Source organism: Vicugna pacos, chromosome 12 (assembly GCF_048564905.1).
Source record: "Vicugna pacos chromosome 12, VicPac4, whole genome shotgun sequence".
Lineage (NCBI taxonomy): Eukaryota > Metazoa > Chordata > Mammalia > Artiodactyla > Camelidae > Vicugna > Vicugna pacos.
In genome coordinates this window covers 57,931,185-57,958,485 of record NC_132998.1, presented here as the reverse complement: position 1 = coordinate 57,958,485, position 27,301 = coordinate 57,931,185, and the positions used below count along the sequence as shown (strand labels likewise).

General features: G+C 52.1%; 2 protein-coding genes across 13 annotated transcripts in view; both read left to right on the top strand.

The window, feature by feature from the left end:
- Positions 1-16,072, top strand: part of CSNK1E (casein kinase 1 epsilon) — a 33,885-nt gene extending 17,813 nt beyond the window's left edge. For 3 of the 11 annotated variants that reach the window (XM_072973511.1, XM_072973509.1, XM_072973512.1), the window contains exons 3-7: positions 4,724-4,834; positions 4,942-5,090; positions 6,350-6,578; positions 7,139-7,309; positions 8,585-9,463. In XM_072973511.1, coding sequence (XP_072829612.1) covers positions 4,724-4,834; positions 4,942-5,090; positions 6,350-6,578; positions 7,139-7,309; positions 8,585-9,225 — 1,301 coding nt within the window. In that variant the 3' untranslated portion in view covers positions 9,226-9,463. Of the gene's footprint in view, positions 1-4,723; positions 4,835-4,941; positions 5,091-6,349; positions 6,579-7,138; positions 7,310-8,584; positions 9,464-9,535; positions 11,953-11,983; positions 12,045-12,849; positions 13,043-13,137; positions 13,278-14,005; positions 14,072-14,901 lie in introns of those variants that run through there. The other 8 variants (XM_072973514.1, XM_072973515.1, XM_072973513.1 and 5 more) reach the window with 8 other exon arrangements.
- A 10,599-nt stretch (positions 16,073-26,671) lies between these two features.
- TMEM184B (transmembrane protein 184B) overlaps positions 26,672-27,301 on the top strand; it is a 45,695-nt gene continuing 45,065 nt past the window's right edge. Inside the window, exon 1 of one of the 2 annotated variants that reach the window (XM_072973507.1) lies at positions 26,672-26,816. The gene's annotated coding sequence lies outside the window, so the exon portion shown is untranslated. The remainder of the gene's footprint in view (positions 26,817-27,301) is intronic. The other variant, XM_072973508.1, reaches the window with a different exon arrangement.

The window sequence follows — 27,301 nt, the reverse complement described above, 5'->3', positions numbered from 1 at the left end:
GAGCTGAGCTCCTCCAGGGCAGGGCTGCCTCAGCTGGCCCAGGGTTCAGTCTGGGTTTGTTGATCGAATGAATGATATGCTAGGGAATTGGAACAGAGGAGAAAGCAGGGTCTCTCGGGCTTCAATCTTCAATTCCTGGCTCTGTCCCAGCCAATTCTGTGTGGCCTTAGACCAGTTACTTAACCTCTCTGAGCCTTGGGTCAGTAGTTGTGAGAATTAAAAGGAGAGAGAAAAGACTAGCAGCTTCTTGGTAGAGTTCAGAGGCAGGGAAGGGATCTGGTGGTGGTGGGACCTCAGGGGAGGCAACTGTGACAGCTTTCCAGTACTCGGTGGGAGTCAGAAGCCTTTGCCTAACAGCTTAGGTCCCTTTTGCAGGAAAGTTGTGTGGCATTTAGTCATTGACCTTTGGTGTCCCAGTTTCCACATGTGTCGAACAGAGATACAAACAGTAGTATTTGCAGGATAGGGTAAGAGATCAGGGGGCCATAGGGCTCCTTCTACCCTCCACCTTCCTTCAGGGAGGAAGGTTCTCCTTGGCACCTCTCCTCTGTGCACAATCTGCTGAATCATACGTGCTGAGGGCCCTGTGTCTAAAGTGTCACTTGGTCTCAGCCCCCTGCCTGGGTGGGGCCACCACGAGCTCCGATCTGGACAATTGCAGCAGCCTCCTTCTGGGTCTCCTCTCCCCCTCAAGTGCTCTCCAGTCCTTTCTAATACACCAGTGGGTCTCAACAAGAGGAAGGGGGCTGGATTTTGTCCCACAAGGGACATTTGGCAAGGTCTGGAGACATTTTTGGTTGTTTCAGGGGTGGAGGTGGTGGGTAGTACTGGCAGCTTATGAGTGAAATTAGGGATGCTGGTGAACACCGCAGCATGCAAAGAATATCCGACAACAAAGAGGCATCAGGCCCAGATGTCAGCAGTGCCTGGTAATAAGGAATCGACGCCTGGCCTGTGGAGTCTCGGGCTGATGGTCGGGATCTTAGCTCAGCACATGAGACCCTTCCCATCTCTCCTTTGCTCACCTCTTCCATGGTCTTCAGCCATCTTGAGCTCCAGCTGCATCAGACCACCCAGAGTTCACTGCACCCCACTGCTGCTGGGCCTTTGCACATGCTATGACCACTGTCTGGCACGGTCCTGCTCACACAGCAGAAGCTCTTGTGGCCTTTCCTCCTGCTGCATGGCCAGCGGACTGCAGTGAGCCCTAGCCCCCCACCTCTCTACATCCTCACTGTCCCCCAGAAACATACAAGGCTCTCCTTAGTGATCGAGTGTTGATGTGTCAAAAGCACTTTACAGTTTGCAAAGCATTTCCTGTCCCATTGCTTACTGGATTTAGGAATCTTGTTTTTAATATTTTTTTAAATTTTATGTGGCTCAGAAATGAAAGCACACAAAACCAAAACAAAAAACATGCTAAGTTGAAAGCAGAATCCATTTATATGAAATGTCCAGAGTCGGCACATCCATAGAGCCCGAAAGTAGATTAGTGGTTGTTTATACCTGGGGGGTTGCAGGGAGGTGGGGAGTGACTACTAAGGGGTGCAGGGGTTTGGGGGTTGGTGAAAATGTTCTAAAATTGATTGTGGTGTTGGTTGCATGAGCTTGTGAACTGCACTGAATTGTACACTTTTAATGAGTAATTATGTAGTGTGTGAATTATGTTGCAACAAAAGTGTTGAAAAAAATGACACATAACATGGTATCAGTGAAATGTCTTTATCCCCTCCCATTCTGATCCAGCCCTACCCTGTCTTTACTGGTTTCTCATGTTTCTTTTCGTAGCTACAACCAAACACAGATACATATTGTTTCCCCACTTTATTTTTTTTAACACTGAAAGGAGCACATAGAATACATACTGTTCTGTACTTTGCTTTTTCACTTCCTGTATCTTTGAGATCTTTCCACTTCTGCACAGAGAGAGCTTCCTCATTCTTTCTCCATTGTGTTCCGTTTTATGGATGGGCCATTCTTTATTTAACCAGTCCCCACTGCTGGACATTTGGGTTGTTTCCAAGCTTTTACTGTTGCAAAGAGCCTGCAGCGGACCGCCTCGTCCAGACCTTGTTTTGCACTGTGCGGGAGTGTCGAGTAAACTCTCCAAAGTGGGAAGTGGAGGGAGCCCAGCGGCCCTGCAGCTGGCCTTTCCCAGTTCACACTCTGGGGAGGCGTGCCCACTGCCCACACCCTGCCCACAGGGGGCATGCTGGCTTACGGGAAAATGGGTAGTGTCAACTTGTGTTTTCTTACCAGGAGGTTGAGTTTCTTTTCATATGAGTGAGCCATTTTTATACTGATTGCTCTGTGAAGTGGCTATTTGAATCCTTTCCCCTACTTCCTATGGAGTCGTCAGTCTTTTTCCTGATTTGAAGGAGCTCATTATTTATTAGCAATATTGGCTCTTTGCCACTGATAAGTTACGAGTATGTACTGTTTCTTAGGACTTTTTCTGGTGTCTTTGCCAGGGAGAAGGGTTTCTCCTTTGGAGGAGGAGTCTTTTTTTTTTTTTTCTTTTCCTTTAATGGCTTCTGGATTTTAAGTCAGGGATAAAAAGCCTTGCTTTCCCCAAAATTAAAAGGCAATGCTCCTAACATCTCATTGTTTTATTTTTTTAAATTAAATGTTGAATAGATACAAAAGAATACATACAGGGGGGAGGGTATAGCTCAAGTGGTAGAGCGCATTCTTAGCACGCACAAGGACCTGGATTCAATCCCCAGTAACTCCTCTAAAAATAAATAAACCTAATTACCCCCCACCCCAAAGAATATATATAAAACATGTGTATGGTATAAGGCGCCCTCCCCACCACCCAGTTGGAGGAGGACATGCCTGTCACTTTCAGGGCTCCTGGTCCCCATCCTGTCCTCTGCTTCCCCCACATGGAGGTGTGATCACTGTTTTAAGTTATTCTGTTCTGTTAAAAAGTTTTATCCCATGTTTATATCCCTAAACTGTATATATTTCAGTATTGTGTGTTTGAGACAAAGAGAACTGTGCTTGCAGCCTTCTGCCCCTTCCTCTTTTTTTTTTCTTAAAATAAGGTGAAATTCACATAACAAAATAAACCGTTTTAACAAGCTCCTACTGTATAGTACAGGGAACTACATTCAGTATCTTGTGATAACTGTAATGAATAAGAATATAAAAAGAAATGTTTATGTAACTGAATTGCTGTGCTGTACACCAGAAACTAACACAGCATTGTAAATTGACTATACTTCAATTTTTTAAAAGTTAACTATTTAAAAAGTACACAATTCAGTGGCATTTAGTACAGTCACAGTGTAGTACAGCCACCATCCCTGTCTTGTTCCAAAACATTTTCATCACCCAGAAGAACATCTGTATGTCGTGTTCCCCGCTCCCCAAAGCCCATCTGCTTTCTGTCTCTACGGACTCACATATTCTGGACATTTCATGTAGTGAATCGTACAGTGTTTGCCTTTTGCGTGTGGCTTATTCGCCGAGCAGTGTTTTCGGGTTCATCATGTCACAGCTTGTGTCAGTGCCCTGTAACTTTTTGGAGCTGAGTAACACTCCACTGCAGGGACAGACGGTGGCTATCCCCACCTCCCTTGATGGGTGTTGGGGTTGTCTCCACCTTCTGGCTCTTGGGAGTGGTGCCGCTCCTTGCTCTCTGTGCTCAGGGTTTGGATGCCAGGAGCCATTCGCTGCAGCCTGCAGCCGTCTCGCATCCCTTCCCACCGCCTGGGGACCTCTGGGTGCCTGCACCACCGGTGGCCATCCTTCTGGTGCTGGACTTTCTGGTCATAGATGGTGTGGCCTTCTGGTGCTCACGTTTCTGAAGGGCGTACACTTGGGGGTAGCCTGGCTTGGTCGGAGGTTTGTGTGTGTTCAGCTTTACCAGATAAACACCAACCTGGTTTCCAAAGTGGTTGGCCCAACTTACACCCCACCTTTTTCCCTTTTCGATCTTTTGCTCCACTTGGGGCTCCTCCTGGTGCATGGTGTGAGCTGCGGTGTCTTTTCTCAAATGCCTTGCCAGTTGCTCCAGGGATGTTTGTTGCACAGTCCCATCTTGTCCCCTGATTTAAGGTGCCCACTTTAACCTGTTCTCAGTCTTCCAGGGGTTGTATCCTTCTGCAGACTTCCTGTGCTGTCTGTGGCCTAAGACGACACTGTTTAGTTACTGCAGCTGTAGTCCCGCTTGGCCCCGAGGAGACACCGTCTCAGCCTAGCCTCCAATTCAGCCTACCTGTGGCTGTAGCTGGGGAAACAGGCTGGGTGCAGCTTGGATTTGGGTCTTTTTTTGTAACTTCTTGAGACAGCCTTGCCCCATCCCTTCTCTCCTCCTCAGCCCCGTACACCACTGACCTCACCTCTTTCCAGCTTAGAAGTCCTCAGTGGCTCCCAGTCTCCAGGATAAGGTTCCCCTTCCTGGTGTGTGAGCCTTTTTTGGCCTGCCCTGATCCCTTCACACTCAGCCTTCCTGCTGCCCCAGCTTCTGATTCTCTGAATGGGCCATACCCCTCATTCCTTCCCCTGCTGCAGCTTAGCTTCTCCCTGAGCTGGTCAGGTGCCCACTCTATGTCCACAGTTCCCTCTGCTTCCCTTGGATATGGTGCTGGGCCCTCTGCTGCTTTTCCAGCCTCCCTCAAGGGGCACTGAGCTGCGTAGGGGCAGACACTGAGTTGGTCCTGGTCTAGGGCTGCCCGGCCAGCGGAGTGTGACCCTGGTCTCTTGTCCCTGGCAGGTGCCAACATCGCCTCTGGTGAAGAAGTTGCCATCAAGCTTGAGTGTGTGAAAACGAAGCACCCCCAGCTGCACATCGAGAGCAAATTCTACAAGATGATGCAGGGGGGAGGTGAGGGCCGGAGGGGGCCTGGTGGGTGGGGGTGGGAGCCTGAGGAGCCGTGGGGCTGGTCGGGATGGGAAGTGACTGCCCCTGACAGCCCCGTATCTGGCCCACAGTGGGAATCCCATCCATCAAGTGGTGCGGGGCCGAGGGTGACTACAACGTGATGGTCATGGAGCTGCTGGGGCCCAGCCTCGAGGACCTCTTCAACTTCTGCTCCCGCAAGTTCAGCCTCAAGACGGTGCTGCTCCTGGCCGACCAGATGGTGAGTCCCACCCAGACTGAGGACTGTGGGCCCTGTGGGCTCCTTGCTTCCCTTTCAACCTCCTCTTCCCCATCGTGCTATTGGGCACTGGGTATTCATCTGGAGGATGCTGGAGCAGGAGGCAGTGACAGTGACACAGGACAGGCCAGGTTCCTGGACCAGGACCTGGGAACTTTGACCATCAGCCATGGGGGTAGGGCTGAGAGTGTGTGTTAAAATGCAGATTCCCAGTTCCAGCTCCAGACCTACTGAGCTGGGTCCCGGGGAAGGCCTGGGACTCTGCCCTCAGGTGAACTGGGTCATGTCCACATGCAGTGACCATAGGTGAACTGTTGGGCCTCAGTCATCTCAGGAGCATTTCCCCATTGTTTGGTTGTTGTGGGGTCCAGTGGGATACCATGCAGTGCCTGGACCAGAGCAGCACCCATGGATGAGCAGTCCTTAAGTCCTTTATAAATTCAAGGGAGGGAAACTTAAAAAAGAGAAAAAAAGCATAGCATTTTAGCCCTGGAATAGTATATGGAGGTCGTGTTGCATAGGGGTCTGTGTCTGTGGTCGCTCTACAGAAAGTCTGCAAACATCCTTCAATTTTAGGCTAAGTGTGTGTGTGCAGAGGAGGATTGTTAGAGTCTCACAGGACAGAAGACTCAAAGGTTTAGGAAATACTTGGAAGCCTGAGTCCCAATGAGGGGACCAACCTGCCAGAGGACATACTGTGTGTATAGATGTTAATTTAAGTTTTTTAAACATTGTTTAAACGAAGACAAGGGCCTGTGTGTCTGTCTGGCTTTGGTGTCCTCTGGAAGCCAGGGGACAAATCCTGGCTGTGTGTGCTCCATCTCTGTCACCCCTACCAAGTTAAGGCTTCAACCTTTGAAATGCCTCTCTGGTTCCTTGAGGACCTCTCATGTCCTACGAGGGTATAGAGCCGGGCAGGAGAATGCTTTTCTGGGCTTCATTTCTAGATCTTGCCATTCACTTTCCTACCTTGCTCTCTTTCCCTGTGTCACAGAAAACTTGGTGAACTCCTTCTTCAGAGTTCCTCTCTAATATGGCTTCCTCCAGGAAGCCTTCTTTGACTTGCCCCTTGAAATCATTATACATTGTTGCAGACTGATCTTTCTCCCCCGCCCATGGATGTGTTTTCCATCTCTACGGCCCCAGCCCTCACCCGCAGTCCAGGGCCTGGCCCAGAGAGCTTGGTGAAGCCCCTCCATGGAACGAACACTTGCTGAATGACTTGCTTTCCACTCCTCCAGATCAGCCGCATTGAGTACATCCACTCCAAGAACTTCATACACCGGGACGTCAAGCCCGACAACTTCCTTATGGGGCTGGGAAAGAAGGGCAACCTGGTGTACATCATTGACTTTGGCCTGGCCAAGAAGTACCGGGATGCCCGCACCCACCAGCACATCCCCTACCGGGAAAACAAGAACTTGACTGGCACTGCCCGCTACGCCTCCATCAACACCCACCTGGGCATCGGTGAGTGAGAGGGACCCAGGAGCAAAGTGCACCCGTGAGCTGCTGGCCACCAAGGCAGGTCTTCTTCCTGAGAGTAGTTGCCATGTGCCAAGCATCGTGCCAAGCATCGTGCCATGCCTTCTTTCATCCCTACAGTAGCCTGGATGAGCGAGGCTCACAGGGTAACACAGACTGCTTAAGGTCATACAGCTTAGCAAGTGCTCAAGTTAGATTTGTCCCTAGCTCTGTCTGCTTGTGCCTTACCTTGCCAGGCAAGGAGGCACCGGGGGCCCACTGCACAGCTGTTGAATGATTAACTGCCTGAGTTGGAAGAACGAGGCCTAGATTGAATTTTAAAAAGCTCAGCCTCAGGCCCCTTCTCTGCAGAAGAGGGTGATAACTGTGCCTGTTTGTAATGGGGCTGCAACAAAATGGTATGTGACAAAGGGAGACCCATACTGGGTGCACAGGGTGGGTTGTTCCCCTCAATCGAGGAGCGTGTCCTGGAGAAAGGGGTCCTGGCCCCCATAAACCAGGAGCCTGAGTGGACCCTGCCCCTCACCTTATCCTTGACTCTGCAGAGCAAAGCCGTCGAGATGACCTGGAGAGTCTGGGCTACGTGCTCATGTACTTCAACCTGGGCTCCCTGCCCTGGCAGGGCCTCAAGGCGGCCACCAAGCGCCAGAAGTACGAGCGCATCAGCGAGAAGAAGATGTCGACGCCCATCGAGGTCCTCTGCAAAGGCTACCCCTGTGAGTAGCCGGGGGAGGGGTGGGGTGGTTACCTGGGACCCCGGAGGCCTTTCCTGCGGGGCAGATGGGGCCACAGAGAGCCGTCATGGGCCACCACTGCCCCGGCACCAGAACATTAATCACAGGCTCTCTGTTGCTATTCAGGCACAGCTAGGAGGCCTGGCTGGTAAATACCAAGTGTCTCCTGACCCACGCTCCTGCCTCCCCTCTCAGCGGCTGAGTATTAGGGAAAACTCTAGTCCTTCCTCCTCCTGGGGGGCTCCCTCACTCCTCCCACAGAACACGTCACTTCTGATACTTTTGATCTGCAAAGGTGTGGGGTTTTTTCCCCTCACCAAGCAGTTCTGTGTGACACCAGTTGGGTGTCCTATGGTTTCACTCAGTTTTGACGCTGTCTACCTGAGATAGCATCAGGTCCCGTAGGTTGAAGGCTTAGTTCCACGGCCTGTTCCCACCACACTTCCGGTGCCAGTCACGAGTCCTGGTTGCCACCGGTACTTCTGCGCGATTGGCTATGAATCTGAGGTTTCCGTGATTTCCTCCTCAGATTCAATCAGTCTGGCTCACAGAACTCAGAGAAATATCAGTTTATGAAAAGGTATGATAAAGGATGCGGATGAACAGCCAGTTGAAGAGATACATGGGGTGAGGCCTGGAAGGGTCCGGAACACAGGAGCTTCTGTTCCCATAGCGTTGGGGTGTGTCATCCTCCTGAAGAGTTTACCAGCCAGGAGGCCCTTCAAACCCCACACTCTCGGGATTTTTATGGAGGCTTCATCATGGCATGAGCGATCACTAACTCCGTTTCCAGCCCCTCTCCCTTCTCTAGAGAAGGGAGTAGGGGTGGGGGCTGGACGTTCCAAGTCTCTAATGATGGCTTGGTCATTCTGGTGACAGGGCCCCTTCCAGGAGCCCACCCACAGTCTCCTCCTTAGAGCAAAAGTGCTCTTACCACTTAGGAAATTACGAGGGTTTTAGGAGCCCTGTGCGAGGATCCAGGGGCAGGGACCAATATATTTATTTTCTGTTGTCTCACAAGGGCCCTCTCTCACCCCTAATTTTCAGAGGAGGAAATGGAAGTTTTCCTCCTGTGGCTTAGTGTTCCCGTCGGGCTCTGGGCTACTGATTGTCATAAGGAGGACAATCTCTTAGATGTCGTCTTGCCCCCTCTTAGACCAAAAGTATTTGGAGGGACAGTGGCTGGATAGGACAGTGCTGGCTGCTGGGGGCCCTGGGAGCATGAGCCTCACAGCGGCCCCTCTGTCCCCCCTCCAGCTGAGTTCTCAACATACCTCAACTTCTGCCGCTCCCTGCGGTTCGACGACAAGCCCGACTACTCCTACCTGCGCCAGCTCTTCCGCAACCTCTTCCACCGGCAGGGCTTCTCCTACGACTACGTCTTCGACTGGAACATGCTCAAATTCGTGAGTCACCTGGAGGCCGAGGCGGGCTTGGGGGACTGGACTGGGGAGACCCTGATTCATGAGGCTAAAGTGGCCCTGTGGCGGGCGGGGCTCCCAGAAGATGGGAGCTTTGAGCTGAACAGTGCAAGTGATCTCATGGGGGTCTCAGAGCCTCCATGCTCCCCTTGCCCCAGCCTCATCGATGCTGATGGCATGTGCCGCTGTGGTCAGCAGGGCCCAGGCAGAGCATCACCTCCCGCCGGACCCAAGAGGGCCTGGCTGGGCCTCAGATCCCTCCTAGGTGCCCGTGGCGGGGCCTGGATGGCGCTGGCAGGCCCCCCCGCTGTCTTGATTGCGGCCTACACCATCCTGCTCTTGTTGTTCTGCACATCCCAGGTGGCCGCCTTCACTCAGGCCCCTTTGGCCAGCCTGGACCCATTCATTGTGGTTTCCTTCTTCTTGGTCATGGGACCCTGGGTCTTGCTAGGTGCCTCTTCTCTCTCTCTTTTTTAAGAATCTTGGGGGTGGGGCGGGGAGAAGCGTTCGTCAGCTGGGCCTGGAGCTCCGGAATGTGTGACATCCTGTGTCTTGCTTCACGTCTCTTCTGGAAAAGAGGGCTTCCTCAAGCCAGGCTCAGCCCCGTGACAGTGAAGCTATTGCACTGCCCTGTCCCCACCCTCGTCCCTGTGCCGGGCCCACATACCCACCCACATACTGGTAAGGAGCCTCCAAGACCTGGCCTCTCCAAGACTTACCACTTGGCCAGCTTAACCCAGCGGGCACAAGAGGCTGAGCCTCTGCTTGCTCTCTCTGTCCCTTCCAGGTGCCCGGCGCCTCTGGGCACCCAGGGCCCTCCAGATAGGCCCGTGGAGGAGGTGGAAGAGCTGCCCCCCCCAAACTACTGGCCTGTGGTCTGGACTCCAGGGCCCCAGTTCTGACATCACCAGGTGTGCCTGAGCCCATCGGGGCCTGGCCCGAGGAGACGTCCCTTGGCATGGTGGGGATACAGTGGAGAGGGCATGGCGGAGAAGTCTCTGCGGCGAGATTCTTGGGGATGAATCAGCTGCCTGACGAACAGAGCCTGAAGGAGGGATGATGTTCACTGCCCTGGAGGGCCTGGTGGGAACAGGCACCAGCAGCAGCCTCAGCCAGACCCTGTTGGTGGCCTCTGTATTGAACGTGAGCTCATTAAATGCCCCCACCTGGACCGCGTTTCATCCTGGTGTGCCTCTCGTTTCTTGGCGGGCGCCCTGGGCCCGCTCTGCCAGATGCTCAGGACAGAGGCCTTGTTCTCCTGGATGCTGGGATGGGCACTCGGTCTTGTGCCCCTCGTCTCTCGGACTCTCAGACAGCAGTCTGATACTGTTTCTTAAGGAATGAAACAGAGGTTGGGGGTTCCAGGGGCCAAAGGACCCTAGGGGTGGGAGGTGCGTGATGGGGCACTTTTCACCTCAGACCTTCTAGCTGGGGGCATGGCCCAGGGCTGGCTCTTCCCATTCCAGAGCACTGCTCAGGGCATTCGGGCACTCACTCATCCATGTAGAAAGTCATTCCTGAGTCGGGTTCTGGGCTAGATCTGGCCGTTTCTTTTGGTAGAGCTCCGAGAATGGATTTTGCATTGTCTGGGCCTGTGCCCCCCAGTATGGTAGCCCCTGGGTATCTGTGGCTCATTTTTACTTAAAGTTAATCAAAGCTGAAAACATACTTTTTTAGTCGCATTGGCCACGTTTAAAGTTCTTAGGAGCCACGAGTAGCTGGCTAATGGCTACCGTATTCCAGCAAGTCAGAGGTGAACACGTCCATCATCACAGAAGGTTTTGTGGGACCTGCTACTCCAGATGGCTCCTCACAGAGCCTCACATGGGACTGTCCAGCTGACAAGATCTTGTCTCAAGCCATGCCAGGAGCACCCTCTCCACCCATTGCTGGCACCCTGATCCACTCCTGGGGTTCCTTTCGAGGCAGGCCCTGAAGTCAGAAGCTGAGCAGCGGTGCCAGTAGCCTTACCTTGCATGGATCTCTGACTTGAGGGCCATCGGACTGGATAAGTGGGCGTCTTCCACTCCATCACCACCACGGTGAGCTTGACCACCTCCAGCCGTCCCTGACAGCAGCATCTTCAGACACAAGATGGGGACCCTGAGGCCAAGCCCCTCCCACATCACCTTCCTCTGCAGGAAGTCTTCACTAGCACCAACCAGCAGACTGGACACATTGCTGAGCACCACGGGCGGCAGACTCTCCCATGAGAAGGATTCCTCCCTTGACTGAGAGCTTCCCTCCTCAGAGCAGCCATCCCGTATCATTTGACATCAGTGCCCTGGAATCCCTGGAGCCTAGGATGCTGCTGTCAGCACGCAGCCACTGCGATCCGAGGTCCAACTAGCCGGCCAGGTGGAAACTCAACATGGGCAAGGATGGGTCCACGCAGACATGGGTGGATGCTTGTGTGACTTTGATGTTGACCTTTTGTGTTTTCTTGTGGGCAAATAAAAGCCAAGAGACCTCCCTGGTGTGCGTTTCTTGAGGCATCACTTGGGTTGGATGGAAACGTGGAGAGTGTGGCTCACTTCCTCCTGCTGCAGGGCTGCAGTGGCCTGAGCCTGCTGTGTCACAAAGGACAGGGACTTGAGCGCTCTGCTCAACCATGACCCCTGGACTGTGCACTTCTGAGTGTATCACTTGGCTTCACTGAGCCTGTTTCCCCAACCCTTGCAGGGTTGGTGTGCCCTCTGCTCACAGGGTGTTTAATAAGTGGTGCTGCAGCTCTTGTCACTCGACTTTGCTGTGCTGCTGGCTGAGCTCCTCTATTTGCCAGTCAATAACTGAATGGGTGGGAGCCCAGAGTGAGAACTGAAGGTCAGAGGATGGAGCCCAGGTGCTTCCAGGCCTGTTTGGACAGGCTGGTGGGTGGGAGGACTGAGGATGTGTATCCCTAGAATGTTCTGCTAGGTCCTCTGTGGGTGCAGAGAGCAGAGCAAGACTGGGTGGCAGAGGCCTGGGTTCATATCCCAGCTCTGCCCTGAGCTTTGTGGCCCCAGGAGGAGGATCACGTGGCTTTTCTGGGCCTTGGTTCCTCACTAGGATTCAGAGATTGCCCTGATTCCTAGCCACTACCTCCTGGAATTGCTTAAAGTTGAGGGCTACCCCATCTCTCAAGAACAGCAGGGCCTTCTCGGCCAGTTCCCTGGGAGAGTCAGGGTTGGAGGAGCCCGTACCCTGTGGCCCATGAGCAGGCCCCCAACTCAGCCCGCAGCTCTCTCCTCCACAGATGCGGCCCCCCTCATGCCAGCCCCCCGCCCTTCCCTGTGGACGACCCCAGGACCAACTAGGTAATGCGGCTGGGCGCCGCTCTCACACTGTGCTCCTCTCTGGGCCTTTCTCCTTTCCTCCTGCACAGGGGTTGGCAGTGGCTGGAGGGCAGGGCCCTTGGGGCTCATGCACCCCTTCTGCCCCAGCCTGTCTGCTGGGCCTCTTTTTCTTCCATGGGGCATCTAGCCCATTTCTTCTCTGCTCCCATCCCAAGGCAAGCATCATCTGTGTGGGTCCCTTGGGCTTGGTTTTGGCCCCTACACTACTTGCCAGAAGCCATTGCCAGGTCCAGGGGCAGAAGAGCAGCCCTTTGAAAAAATCCCCTGGCCAGGCACTGGGAGACCTGGTTCGAGTCCTGGCCCCGCCTTCAGCTAGCCTTGTAACTCTCTCTCCAGGCCTCTAAACATCTGCCTTGCTGTGTTTGGAAACCTTTAGGAGTTGAGGGCCCTCTGTACACGGAGGTGACCCAGGTTGGGAGGGCCAAGGAGTGCCCTTGTTCACCCTGGGGCATTAGCCCACCAACTCTGACTCCACCCTCATGAGACCAGGGCACAGGGACCTCCCTCTGCCTCTCAGGTCCAGCTTCCTCCTTCCGGGCAGTTATGTGGCTTTGTTTCTCTGTACTGTATGATCATGGGTCATTTCCAGGTCTCTTGGGCTTCCTGCTTTGTTAAGGGGGAGGTTGGACCAGAGGGTTTCTGAGATGCCTCTTCCCTGAGACACCCACCTGGCCTCCCTTCCCCTGCTCTGCCCCCATGGGAGTACTGGATCCCAAAGCACCCTGACCTCATAGGGCTGACCGGGTCTCATCTCACATGCCCACAGGGTGCAGCCCGGAACCCCGAGGACGTGGACCGGGAGCGGCGAGAACACGAGCGCGAGGAGAGGATGGGGCAGCTCCGGGGGTCCGCGACACGAGCCCTGCCCCCTGGCCCACCCACAGGGGCCACTGCCAACCGGCTCCGGAGCGCTGCCGAGCCTGTGGCTTCCACCCCTGCCTCCCGCATCCAGCAAGCTGGTGAGCGGGCACCTTGAGTCATGGGCGGGGCCTGAGGGGTGGGGCCCCCAGGGCCCTGGATACTGAGGGCAGCGTCCCCCTGCCTTGCCCTCCAGGCAATACTTCTCCCAGAGCGATCTCACGGGTCGACAGAGAGAGGAAGGTGAGCATGAGGCTACACAGGGGTGCGCCCGCCAATGTCTCGTCCTCCGACCTCACTGGGCGGCAAGAGGTCTCCCGGATTTCAGCCTCACAGGTGAGCTGCCCTCCAGGCCTTCTGTGCCTCCCAGCTGAGCCAGAGACCACCCCCCAGTTCTGTTCTTTCCTCTCGGCTGATTCTCTGTAGTCACCCCTTTGGTTCAGCAGGAATGTGTTCTCATTCAATTCTCTGAGGTCTGAGTAGCCCCAGTGAGCAAAGACAAAAACTGAAGCTTAGAGTAGTAATTTTGTCCCAGCAGGTGGTAGATCTGGGACCCATCCCTCACTGTCAGGGGTCCAGGGTGGGCGTTAGGGAGCTCGTGGCGGAGGGGTGAGGTGGCTCATGGTCCTTGTCATCGGCAAGGTCCCAGTCAGCACAGGAGGGAAGGATGGGAGGATTCTGTCTGGTGGCCACACGTAGAGGCCACATTTGGGCTAGGAAACTTGGGAAGGGAGAATCCGGAGTTGCCCAGGAAAGGGGTCTGGCAGAGGTGAGCGAGGGGCCTGCTCTGGTCCTTCCTGTGGTGGAGGAGCCTCAGCAGGACAGGCCGTGAGTTGCAAGTCTAGTAGCTCAACTTGCGTGTGGTCCTAGAGCAGCTGCTTTGCCTGTCTGTGCAGTGTTCTTGTCCACAAAGCAGGAGCATCCTGGGTCTTCGAGATCACACACCACTGCCCCTGGCTTGAGGTCCCTGGTAGGGGTGGCAGTGGGGCTCCACAGTGAGGAGAGACTTGCCAAATTGCTGTTGCTAGCAGCTCACCACCCCCCTTTTTCCTCCCCTACCGAAGACAAGCGTGCCATTTGACCACCTCGGGAAGTGAGGAGGAGCCACCATCGGACCAGTATTTACTTAGGTGAGTGGGTATCTGCTGCAGATGCAGCCCAGCCAGGTCTAGAAACACACAGGACCCCAGGAGGAGACCAGTGTGTGTGCTCTGAGCAGGCTAGTTTCTGCTGGAAAACCTCTTTGCTGTGGGGCCAGCCCTCCATCCCCGCTTTACCTTAACTATTCTGGAAAGTTGGCTTTAGCCCTGGCTCAGCTTTTGGGCTATTAAACCCAAAATTCATGCAAAGCACTTAGAACAGGACCGTGTACTTAGGAGTTTATCTGCTGTCAAAGAAGGGCCTCGGTGGCTTCCATAAGCCCAGGAAAGGCTCTCTGGGCAGTGTGAGCCTCAGTGGGACTCCTGTGGCTGCACAAGGCCTTGAGGAGGCATACAGCAGCTCTGCACTCTGGGGCCCTGTTGGGTAGGGGGGAACAGCAGGGGCTTCTTTGAGGGGGTGTTGGGAGGTCTGAGCTCCCTGCAGAATACATACATGGCTGGCTGCAGCTTCCATTGCACGGGCTCAACGTCACACGAGGACGTCCTGGGTGATCTGCTTTGCCGAGGTTCATCCCACAGGTAGCGCTGGGATACGAATCAGGGTTTACCTTCGTCAGACCTCAGGCTGAGGAACCAGCCATCCAGAGCAGGCTGGGGCAGATGTGAGGCTGGGTTGCTGCTCACCAAAAAGAGGAGGGAGAAAGTTTCTATGTCTTTGTGAGAATGAGGGGCCAACCATGTATCCCAGAGACGGACCAGCTCCAAGCCCTGGGGGCAGGAAGATGAGCTGCCAGTGGCTGGGGGATGTGTGGCCAGAGGCAGCTGTGCACCTGATCTGTCTTCTCTCTCCCCCTTTCTAGTGTCTTCACTGTATTTTCTTTTAAAAAATCAAGAAGATGGGGGGAAAAAACCACTCAAAAGAACAAAAAGAAAAAAACCCAGCACAAAACCGATGATGGATTTTGTTTTGATTTTTTTTTTCTTTTTGCCACTGGCAAGAAGATGGGATGCCCTCAGCACAGAGGATCCTCGTCCCTTCGCACTTCCCGTTGCCCACAACCTTCAGGCTGCCAAATGCTCCCCAGACACCAAGGCCTCCGCCTCAGCCGACACCTGATATGGCTGGGAGGGGGACATTTCTGCACCAGAGATGCAGCGGGTCCTCATGGTCATCAGGAGGTGGCCCAAGGAGCTGGGGGAATGGATTGGTTGGTCAGAGGCAGGTCCCACTGCGTGTTCGTGAGCCTTAGAACCACAGGAGACATGTGCAGCCCCCACCCCCCTGAGATGATGGTGGCCGACTTTCTGTGTTGGGCTTTTTCCAGTGCCCCCTGGAGTGTTTGGGTCCCTTCTTTGCCTCTCCATGGAGACCCTGAGTGGATGGTGAGGTGGTGGGGCCGAGAGTCCTTGTGAGCGTGTATGTATGTATCTCCCAGGACAGCAGGTGCACCACCCACCTACCAGGCCAACTTTCTGTTCTCATCCCCCTAATATGGACATGGGGGTGGGTGGTGACTTTCATGTCCCCCAAGAAGGGCACAGAGGGTCCTCGTCACCACTGACCCCCGAGACTGTCAGCCTGTGGTCCCCCTTTCCTGGTCTTAGGGCAGAATCTGTGGAGACTGCTTCCAGAAAGCATCTGACTCCTGGGTTATAAATTAATTTCCTGGTCCTGACACTCACCTGGGGTCCCCCCTGTCTGCATTCTGCCTCTCTGAGGAGGAGCCTAGGGTCAGGGCTGGGAACTGGGTTTATCCATCCCTCCTCCTTAACACCCATTTTTACTTCATTTTTGTTTGTTTTTCCCTTGTGTGTATTTCCTAATTTATTTACCTCTGTTTCCCCTTTTTTTCTTTTTTTTTTTAATTAAAGAGCAAAGCTTTTTATTACTTTGTAATTTAAAAAACTGAAAAAAAATACTGAAGAACTTTGGGGGGAATTTTGTACTTTTTTCCTGTGTAAATATTGGACTTTTTTGAGCTTTATTGTGGTTGTTAATTTGAAGTAATAAAGTAGAAAAGGATAAAGTGACATGGGCAGCCCTTGGTTCACCTGTTTGCTCTGGGGCCTTTTCCCCAGCATCCCTGGGAGGTAGGTATGGGCAGTGGTTGGTACCTCCCTGGGGCTGTTTTAAACCTGTGCTTCGAAAGCTACATAGAGACCACCTGGGGGCCTCATCAAAGTGCAGCTCCTGACTCAGGAGGGCTGGAGTGCGGCCTGAGAATCTGTATCCTCACAAACGCCCGGTGGTGCCCAGGGCCCAGGACCACACTGAATAGGCAAGTTCAAAACGCTCTTCACAGCATTATCTTATCCAGGATTTTGAGTTAGATATTAATCTCCTTGCCTTCAGATGAACAGTTCGAGGTAAAATAACCTGTCCGAGGCCACAGCTCTTCTAGATTCTGTGCCCCAGCAACTGCTGCGGGTGACTTCAGGCAGTTTCTTCAGCCAAGCTTTGATAAAGCAGCAGCCCTCAGCCTTGCCTGCTTTGTCTGACCAGCTTATGCAAAGTTGCCCAGCGGTCAGCGCTTATCCAGCACATGTTACTTTCCCGCTTCTCACTACCCCAGGAGCCGCTACTGTCAAAATCTGCATGCGTAGGCAAGAGCAAAGCCACCTGACCAGTGGCTCAATCTGGGGAGAGGGTGGAGGGTTCTGAGAGTAAGTCCTGAGCATAGCTCAAAAATCCCATAATTAAGGCCCTTTCCAGTGGTGGCATTTGAAGACCTGTGACCCCACAGCCTGGCTCAGGCCTGGTGAAGGGTCTCCTGCTGCCCTGCATGTGAGGCTGAGGCCAAGGTGGGTCCTTATTCTCAACCATCAGGGATGGGGGTGTTACTCAAAGCCAGGAAGTACCGAAGGGCCCTGCCTTGCAGGCAGTGAACCGCAGCAAGCCTTCTTGGAGTGGGGTGACTATATAGGCAGGGACTCGCGGCCCCGCCCTCCACCCCTTCCATATGACGTCAGACAGGAAGTGATGTTACCAACCAGCCCTGAGGGGAAAGATGAGGAGCTAATCTTTGTTTAAAAAAATTGACGCAGGATTGGTGGGTATAGCTCAGTAGTAGAGTGTGTGCTTAGCATGCTTGAGATCCTAGGTTCAATCCCCAGTACCTCCACCAATTAAAAAAAAAATTACTTATTTTTTGCAGTGAAAATCTTAGTTTCTGTTAATACTAATGTGCTTATATGCTGTCTCCTATAATACATGTAAGTTTCTAAATGACAATTTTACTATTGCTTCTAAAAGTGTATCTGTGGAGCGAAGGGTTTTTTACAGGTATTTTTCCCCGCTAGAATATATCTAAGGATGTGCTGTCAGAGTACAGTGCCCAAAAGTAACTTGAAATAATTATTTTCTCTGTGTAGTTATTTTATTGATTTTAATAGTGAGTTAGCATCCCCCACCCCCTTTTGGTTTAATTTTGTGTTTTGGAGATATTACGTATATGAATGTCAAGTTATATAAAAGTCAAGTTATGTTAGAGAATCACTCCCAATCCCTGTCCCCTCCACTGTGTTCCTACGCACAATCCTCACTGGTTTCTGGTTTCTCCTTCCTGTGTTTCTTTTTCAGGGAGCTAATGTATATGGGAGGGGGTGGTGGCTGACAGCTTCTGAGGAAGTGATATTTAAGCTGAGGCCAGAGGAGTGACCAGGATGCGTCAACCATGCAAACAGTTTATTTTTATAAAGTACGCCACATAATTGCCTGGAAATTTTGCCCAGATTGGAGGGGTAAACATGCCACTTGGTGAATCATTTTTATTCATGAAACAAACATTGACTGGGCCTGTGGATGTCAGGTGCCAGGCTGAGGTGGAGTGAAGTGCAGGGTTGGAGTCCAGAGAGCTGGCTTGATCCCCCTGTGACCTTGAGCATTGTCTGGGTCTCAGTTTTCTCGTCTGTACAGTGGGTGTGATGATACCTGCTGCAGAGGTTGTAGGATCAAATAGAACCACAGATGCACATAAGGGCTGAGTTAATTGGAGGCTCGTTGTGCCAGGCCGTTTCCAGGTCTCTGCTCATAACAATCCCTGAGGTTGGTGTATTATGATGCCCATTTTATGGATGAGGACACTGAGGCACAGAGGAGACTGCCTGGCTCCACAGCCCATGCTCTTAACCTTCACTGTAGCCAGGCATCTCTGAAGTGTTCAGTAATGGTAACTACACATTTCAAACACAAGGTGTGACTTCGACTTCCCGGGCCTCAGAGCCTAGTTGGGGGAAAGACTCAGATTAGGAAATGGCTCATCCCAATCCAAAATCCAGCGTGAGATGCCCAGTGTGAACTAGGGACAAAGGAGGGAGGAATGTGCCTGATGTTACTGGGAAGGCGTTTCAAAGATACTTGACCTGCGACTTGAAATGTGAGTAGTTTACGGGGGGTGGGGGGGTAGGAGGTGGGGTAGGGCAGTCATTCTAGAAGAGGAAACAGCATGTGCAAAGGCCCAGATGTAAGGGCTAGCTTGATGTACTCAGAGTTCCAAGCACACAGGGAGAGGGAGATCTAGAGCAGCCGAGGCTGGAGGAGGCAGAGGCCAGATCCCACCCACCTGACTTCCATCCACCGGCACCTCACTTTGGGGAACAGCTGATTACAGGAGAGCGCAGGGTGGATGTGAACCTGAGGAATGGGAATCTGACAACAGCAGGCAGGGAGACTGGAGGATGAAGAGAGGAGACAGAGAGAGGGGTTAGGGAGCCCTGGTCACAATCCTGGCAGGAGGCATCCCGAAGTCTAGGATGACTGAACCGTTTCAGAACGCAGTCTGCTCTTAGACGACTGAGAGGGAGGATTTGGAGGCTCTGAGGCTACCTACCTGGGTACCTGGGAGCACAGCAGGCTCACTGATGGAAAGCTCACTTACAAGTTCTCTTTCTGAGACGCATTCTCAGCTCCAAACCTAGGAGGGTCGGTCAGGGAGGGGGCAGAGCTGGGGTGGGGCATTGGGAGGAGGGTGTGATCAGTGGGCTCAAATCCACAGAGCAGGGGGAAAGAATGAGGCTGGCAAAAAGCCAGATTACTGCTGTTTCCCCCTAGTTCTTTTTTTTTTTTGAGGTATAATTCATGTACAGAAAAACGCACACATCTTAAGTGTACACAGACCCATAGGTTTTTACCTGATGCTATATACCTGTGTTATCTCCATCTGATGAAGATGTGGGTGATGGTCAGTACCCCAGCAAGTTCCTATATGCTCCTTCCCATGCAGTGTTCCCGCTCATACACACACAGGTAACAACTCTTCTAAAAATTAACAGGAGAGGGGAAGGTATAACTCAAGTGGTAGAGCATATGCTTAGCATACACAAGGTCCTGGGTTCAATCCCCAGTACCTCTAAAAATAGATAAATAAATAAACCTAACTACTCCCCCCGCAAAACCAGATGACCTTTTGTCTCGGGATGGGGGCGGGGCCAGGGGTAGAGTCAGAGCAGGAAGGGAGAAGAGGCTGTTTTGAGGATCCAAGAGGTCTGTTCTTGTTTGGAGGCCAAAGAAACCTTGAGCAGGGGGATTGAAGACTGGATGGAGGATTGGAAGGAGGAAGGAGAGGAGGAGACACTGGGAGAACTTGGTCTGGGACAAAAGGAAGGACTAGGCTTCCTCCGAACTTGGTTCAGTCACTTCTGTAAAACACAAGCTGCTCCAGCCACTGGGCTGCTGCCTCTAAGTTGTGCCATCCCTTATCCTTTCCTACCCACTTTTTGATACCCCCTAAGCCAGGGCATCCCATGGGGTTGTGGATCAGCTGACCCCTATAGTCAGCTCCAGTGGAGGCCCCTCCAGCATGGCTTTAGCAAAGGGGCCTTCTGCTTCTTGTTGTCTCTCTCCTTCCCCTCCCCCATCCACGCTCTATTTCAGAAGCAGATATGGCAATAGTTATAGCTAAGAATGCTGAGCCCCCACATTGCAGCCTCTTTCCCAGAGCCTGCATCACAAGCACCCACAGGAACCCATCTAACATTTTGAGGAGTAAACACATTCCAAGCTCCAACCTCAAGCTGCCCTATTGCCAGACGTCTCCCCTCTCTCCACTCAGGCTTCTTTGGGGCCTGCTTTCCCATCTACATGAGAGTTGGTGAGGGAAAGGGGGTCTGGTGAGCAGGATAAATGTTGCCATGGTGACATGGAGCCCCCTTCCCCTCCTCCTCCTCTGGCCTGCTCCCTGCCATCTTTCCTTTCACCCTAACCTTGAGGCACCAACAGCATCTCCCTGTCCTCCCAGCTGCCCCATGTGAGGCCATGTCCCATAGCCCGCTGAGGATCAGGAAACCACACATCTGGAGCCTGGCTTCACTGAGGCTGTGCTGCCCATGTGGGAGACGCTGTTGGGATGGGAGAACAGCCCAGCCAGCAGCTGGGGTGAGGGGCACAGAGGGCCCAGCCCTTGGATACTGCCCCTTTAAGAAGGCCCCACAAGGGCCCCCCACAACAGATCCCTGCAGATAGTAACTTGGGTTTGCAGGTCCCTGGGAGAATGGCATCTCAGGTAATGATGCCTCCCAAGGCCTTTGATCCCAGCATCTTCAAAGCGCCTATGATTAAGGTGCAGCCCCTTTGAAATCATCCCATCCAGGATTCCTGAGTCACTGCACCTCTGAGACTGGGACCCAAGCCTCTTGCTCCTCCTCTCTTCTCCTCTCTCTTATTAAAGCCTGTCTGAGGAAACCCTGGACCGAGCTGCCCCAACTTCTGCTGTCCCTGACCTGTCGTGGGCCTCCCTTTTTTGGTGAGAGTGCTCCGGGATAGCTTGCTGCAACCTGGGATTTTGTAGTGAATCTGAAACATGTTCCTAGTGATTCCAAAGATACTGGCAGTAAATCCTTCTCCTTGGCCTGTTTTCATTGGCTTGTTTGTTTTGGCTACGTAAGCTGAAGTGGGACTCATCTCACCTACGCTGGAGGTATAGGAATGTGTGGATGTGTGTGTGTGACTGACAGAGACAAAAAGGGAAGCTCCTCTCGTGTGTCTCCAACTCAGGCTCTTTTCACAGCAACCTGTAAATCATCACCAGCCACATCCCTGATTCACAACCCCCCCGCCAAATGGTATCCCTCGGGGATGGCCTTGTTCTGCCTACTGATGGCCAGTGATGCCCTGAACGTCACCACCCCAGCAAGAAAGGCTTTGTGAAGTCGGAAGCATTTCCTCTTGCTGGCTAATTTTCCTAGTTCCCTGTGGTGGCTGCTGTGGGTCCTGGGTTCATTTAATAAACATCCACAAGGTTCTCCTGTGTGCCGGGCTGTTCATGTGTGAACTTGACCAAATAACAATACCTCTCTGTGCTTCAGTTTCCTCATCTGCTAAATGGCAGTCACTGCTGCTTGCTGAGACAATAAAGAGCTTAGCATGTTGCCTGCCACATAGTAATTGCTCAAAGAATAGTGGTTGTGATGAAGACGAGGACCCTGTATGTTAGGTTCTGAGCATGCAGAGATGACTAAGACCTAGTCCTTGTTTGCCCTCTGTGGGAGGGCCCATTCTTCTGACTTCCAGAAAATCTCTATGTGTTTTAAATCACACACACACACACACACACACACACAGATGCACACATATATATTTGCATCAATGATACATCTAATACTTAATGTTCTTTATGATATTTCCTTTTTTTCCATTTAATGACACATCCTGGGAACCGACGGTTTATCAGGGACCTGAGGGGGGGGTAGAAATTAACTAGAGGAAAGGAAAGGGAGTGAGAACAAGTGTGTTCCAGGTGATGGGAACAGCAGCAGCAAGGCCCTGATGCCAGACAAAAGGTGGCTGCTGGGACTAGAATCACTGATGGCAGAGTTAGAGGTGGGTTCATCAAAATCGGCCCAGCTGGGCCTGTTTATGTTTTCAGTTGCAAACAGGAATTTCAGGAAAGGCTTTCTTAGTGTTTATATTTGTAGATATTAAAAACAACACTTCCCAGTGTGTATAGTGTGCCAGGCCTGGAGTTAACAGCCTTCCTTGTGTTATGTTCACATTAGCCCTGAAATGATGGTATGGTTATTAACCCCATTTTACAGATGAAGAGACTCAGGCTCAGAGGAGCTAAGTGATTTGCCCAAAGTCTCAGAGACTGTCAGTGGTGGAGTTGGGTTTGAACCAGCTGGTTTGGCCACTGCACAGGGTAAAGGCCTCCAAAGAGCCACGCCTTCCGGATGGCTGGCTCTGCCCTAGTTCCCTGCATCTCTTCTCCGGTTGAGGTTACACTTCTGCCCCATCCCTGGTCTTCCTTTCTGGGTGACTTAGGAGAGCCACTTTAACTCCCTGAGCTGCCAAACATCTGAGGTTTTTTTCTTCCCCAGCACTCTTTCCTGGTTCTTTTGGTCACAACATCCCATTTTCCTTAAGGCCCCCAACCTCCCTCTCAGTCCTTTTGGTTCAGATGGGACTGGCTCCTCCCACTGGATCCAGGGGCGGGGTCATGACCTAGTACTGCGGTTCCTGGCTACAATGATAGGCTCAGAGATGGGAAAGTGACCCAGGATGGGCCACTCAGAGGCAACTACGGAACATAACTTTAGTAATTCTTGGGAAGGAGGTGTTCTCTTTGTCTTAGTGGGGAAAGACCACCTAGGAATGAGGCCAACACACACAAACACACACACACACACACACACACACACACACACCCTCCCTAGAGACTGAGAGAGAGAAATAGCGTCCTAATGACCATGTCTGAGGCCTCAAATCCAGCTCTGCTTGTTTTTCCTAATTAAGCGAGCCCTTAAATTCTTTTCCTTTGTTTAACTGAATTGGGTTTTAGTGTGTTGCAACCAAAAGGGTCAGATTCAGGTAAGCAGTTAGTTGGACCTTCAACAGTCTCAGTCTGTAGACAGCAGCATGACTGTAAGCTGTGTGCAAAATACCGTGCTGACATTTTTATACACATTAATGGGGAAACAGAGGCTCGGAGGCAAAGACACATATGGTCATGCTAGGAAGTAAATGGAGCTGGCCCTGTGTTCGGCCACCACACCACGCTGCCTCTCCAGGGCACCTGGCCAAGGCTCTCACAGCATCTTTGGGAACAAGTTGGAGGCACAGAGACTGCAGGTAAGTGGATCTGGAGTGCTCTGGGCTCTGGGCCACTCATCAGTGTGCACGCTGAGACCTTGGCTCTTTCCTCTGCACTCCCCTACAGATGCTAGGAGTGGATTTTTGATGCAGAGCTAATCCAGCCTGGTCCCTATCCTTGAGAGACCCTTAGTCTGGTGGGGGAGACAGATGCATTCGAATGAATTATGAGGCCCAGTGAGAAGAAAACAGAGGGAACAACAAATCATTTCTTTATGGTGTATAATCTTTCTTATGTGTTGGATTCTGTTTGCTAATATTTTAAGGATTTCTGCATCTATGTTCATCAACGATATTGGCCTATAGTTTTCTTTTTTGGTAGTGAACAAATCATTTCTTTAAATAACTTTTTCTTATTTTGGGAAAAGCAGAGAAACAAAAATTAAATAAAATAAGAGAGAGAGGAGAGAGAATGCAACCAATACTTATAATCCTGCTACTTGGGAGAACCCACTGGTAACATTTTGTTATATTTCCTTCCAATCTTTCTTCTAAGCCTTATTTTTTTTTTTTTACAGAGTTCAGATCAGGCTGTCATGCAAATTCATTACTACCTTTTCACTCAGTATTACTCTTAATCATTTCCCTGTGTTAATTGAAATGTGTATGTAGGCTATTTTAATATCTACACAATATACCATTGTATGGATCTAGCATAATTTACTTAACTGTTCTTTGATTAGTTTCAGATTATTTGTGATTTTTTGTTGAGGAAAAATTAATTAAAACAGAATGGGGGAGGAGAGGGTGGGGAAGGTGGGGATTAAGAAGGAACGGAAAGATGACATCCGATTTGGCCTTTGAAGGAAGACTCACTGTTTGCAGGAGGTAGAGAAAGGTAGTCTTTCTTCAGTAGCCAGTGAGCAGGGGTAAAGGTGGCTGGTGGGCTGGGGAACTGTTATGATTATCTAGAAGTAAAGGGACCTGAACCAGGACAGTGGCCCCAGGCATGGAAGGGAAAGGGGACAGATGTGAGTGGCATCTTTGAGCCTAGGTGAATGGGAATTTGCATGGGGTGGGGAGATAATAGAGAGGGTAAATGTTTATCTTCTAAATTAGACAGCCAGGGGAGAGGATGAGAAAAGACAGGGAACAACCAAGGAGGGCTCCCAATGTCACCTGCTGCTGACCTGCCATGTCAGTCAGGCCAGGTGACTTTGTCTTTGAGCCCCTTTGTGGCAACCCAAGCCTAAAAATACCCACCACCTGCCTCTGCCCCTGCTAGCCCGGGGCCTCTGTAAGCTGAGACTCAAAGAGTGCCCTTGATGAACCGGGTCTAAGAACCTGAATTTGGGTATGGTTTGGCCTGATGCTCTGAATGTCTGATCGTGTCTGGTTTCTTTACTGAACTAAAATAAGGTGATAATTGAGAGAGGGACTGTGCCCTGGAGGGGTTCCTGTGTTTAGAGGGAGAGCTAGGAAGTCCTGAACAAATGATGATGATAATGCAGTTGACAATAAGCCTTGTTTGTGTGCTGGGAAAGCCCTGAACAACTTCCTACCTGCGGGCTGGGAAGGAATTTCCCTATGGGACCCCTTCCAGGGGATCTTTGGCATGCTACAAATGGTTTTTGAGCATGTTCTCTACACCAGCCCTTGGACTGACTATCGGGATTATGTCAGAAAACAAAAAGGACAAAATTCTTTGTCCTTGTAGAGCTTTGTTTTGCTGGTGGAAGACAAAGGCAGTAAAAAAACAGGCAAACTATGTTACAGAAATTAAGTGATGTGGGGAAAAACTAGCGCATGGAAAGGGGGAATCAGGACTGCATGTAAGCGGTTTGGCTATTTTATTAAGGTGGTCAGGGCAGGCCTCGCTGAATGGGGTACATGTGAGCAAACCCTTGAAGAAGGTGAGAGAGGGAGCATTCTAACATCTGAGGGAACAGCAATCCCAGTAGAGGGAACAGCCACTGCAAAGAACTTGAGGCAAAGTGTGCTTCATTTGTTCTAGGAACAGCAAGGGGTCAGAGTAGAGGGAAAGAAGAGGAGGAGATGAGGTCAGACATGGCTAGGTGGGTGGAATGTTAGATGCAGCAAGGCTCTGCAGGGATTTTTAAGGACTTTGGCTTTTATTCAGAGTGAAACGGGCCGCTAATGGAGGGTTTTGAGCAAAGCCAGGCCACGTTCTGACTTAAGTTTCAAAAGAATCCCTCTGGCTCCTGCACTGAAGTACACTGGGGCAGGGGGCAAGGTTGGAAAAAGGGAAACAGGTTAGGAGAACATTGCAATAATCCTGGTCAGCTTGAGCTGCTATAACAAATCACCATCAACTGAGTGGCTATCAACAACAGATATTTATTTCTCATAGTTTTGGAGGCTGGAAGTCTGAGATCAGGGTGCCTGACAGCATGATTAGGTTCCAGTGATGGTCTTCTTCTGGATTATAGGCTGCCAATTTCTTATTGTATTCTCACATGGCAGAGAGAAGGCTAGAGTGTTCTCTAGGGTCTGTCTTTTAAAGGCACTAATCCCATTCACAAAGGCTCTACCCATATGACCCGATCATCTCCCAAGATTTAGAATTTCAGCATATGAATTTGGGAGGGGGATTACAAAAACATTCAGTCTGTAATAATATTTCAACAGTTCTGGACAGTAAGCAGACAGGGTAATAGCCACGGAAATGGGGTTGAAGAGGTCAGAGTCTAGATATATTTTGCAGGTAGAGACAACATAATTTCCCACTCCTGTTGGTTAGGGAGTGGGTGGAGGGATTCAAGGATGACTCCAGGAGTTCTGGGCTGGAGGCTGGAAGGATGGACTTGCTAACTGCTGTTGTGGGGAGGCTGTGAGGGTGCAGGTCTTTTCTGCATTTGAGAAGAGATGATTCTGTTGTGGGTATGTTGACTTTAAGATCCTACTGGAATTCAGCAATGAGGTGTTGAGTACACAGTTCAGGGGAGGAGTCTGGGCTGGGAATAAAAATAAATTTGGGGATCTTGAACACATCAAAGCTAGAACATGATTGGATTTTATGTTTTTCAGTTAAACCGAGTTGGGTGTGGACCTGGCAAACAGATATGGGCTAGGCGGTTTGCATGATATCTGAAGAATTTTGCTAGATAAGCCATGGAGAGCCAGGTGGGGCAAAAAAGAAGCGCCGATAAGCGGAGTGGGAAGAAAACCTCTTTCTCGGTTTTGCAGTATCACCTCATGTTATTGCACACAGCACTTCGGTATACATTCATTCCACAATTCCACATGCACCCTGCACTCGACAAATAGATAATGCTTCCTCTTCAAACAGGCCCAAAGGGAAGAAATTAGGATTAAAAGAAGTGAAAGTCCATACAGCCAGCGAGTGCCAGGGACAGAGCTTGGGCCCCACGACTCTGTCCCTGCACCCCAAGGAGCTCGGTGGCGGGCAGAGCTGGGGGTCAGATGAAGGCTGAGGAGGCAACTCGTGGCCAGTTTGCTACCAGCAGGAGAACCAGGATCGCTCCCACCACCGGGGGTTCGGAACCGCGTCTCCTTTAAGGCGGGGAGGGTGATCTCAGCCGCGCGTTCACCGCCCCGCCCTCCCCGGCGGCGCGCTCAGTGCGCAGGCGCGCCGCGGCGGCACTCCGCTGGGCCAGGGACGCGCCGGCGGCGGCGAGATACCAGGGCTGCGGTGCCGCCCGTTTGCCCCGCCCGCAGAGTCCAGCCGCCGCGCATCGCCCGCACACGCCGCCACCATGGGTTCCTGAGGTACCCCGCCCGCCAGCCCTGCGCTGGAGGCCCTGAGGGGGGCGGCCTAGGGCTCCCGGGGCCGGGGGTGCTGCTCGGTTCTGGAGAGGCCCGCTCGAGGGGATGCCCGGCGGGTCGCATTGGCCATGGGTCCCCGGGCGGGGAGGGGACGAAGGAGGCCGCCTGGCCAGGAGGGAGAGGGTGTCCGCGGCCCGGCCTTTCCTACCCGTGGGGTGTGCCCTGGCCCCCTCCTCGCCAACGTGGCGGGGCCGGCGCCTGGAGTGTAATTGGACCTAACCGTGGGGGTGGCTTGGGGGAGTGGGGAGGCAGATGGACAGGCCCTTTGCAAGTGGGATTGTGTGCGCCCGGTGGGCGTGCTGGCGCCTGGCACGGCCGAGTGAGTGGGAGAATCAGCTTTGCCCTGTGAGGGTAGCTGTGATCTGGGATGGCGGCTGGCCTGGCAAGGGCTTTGGGGATACATGCCTGAAGGTGTACATGCCTTACAT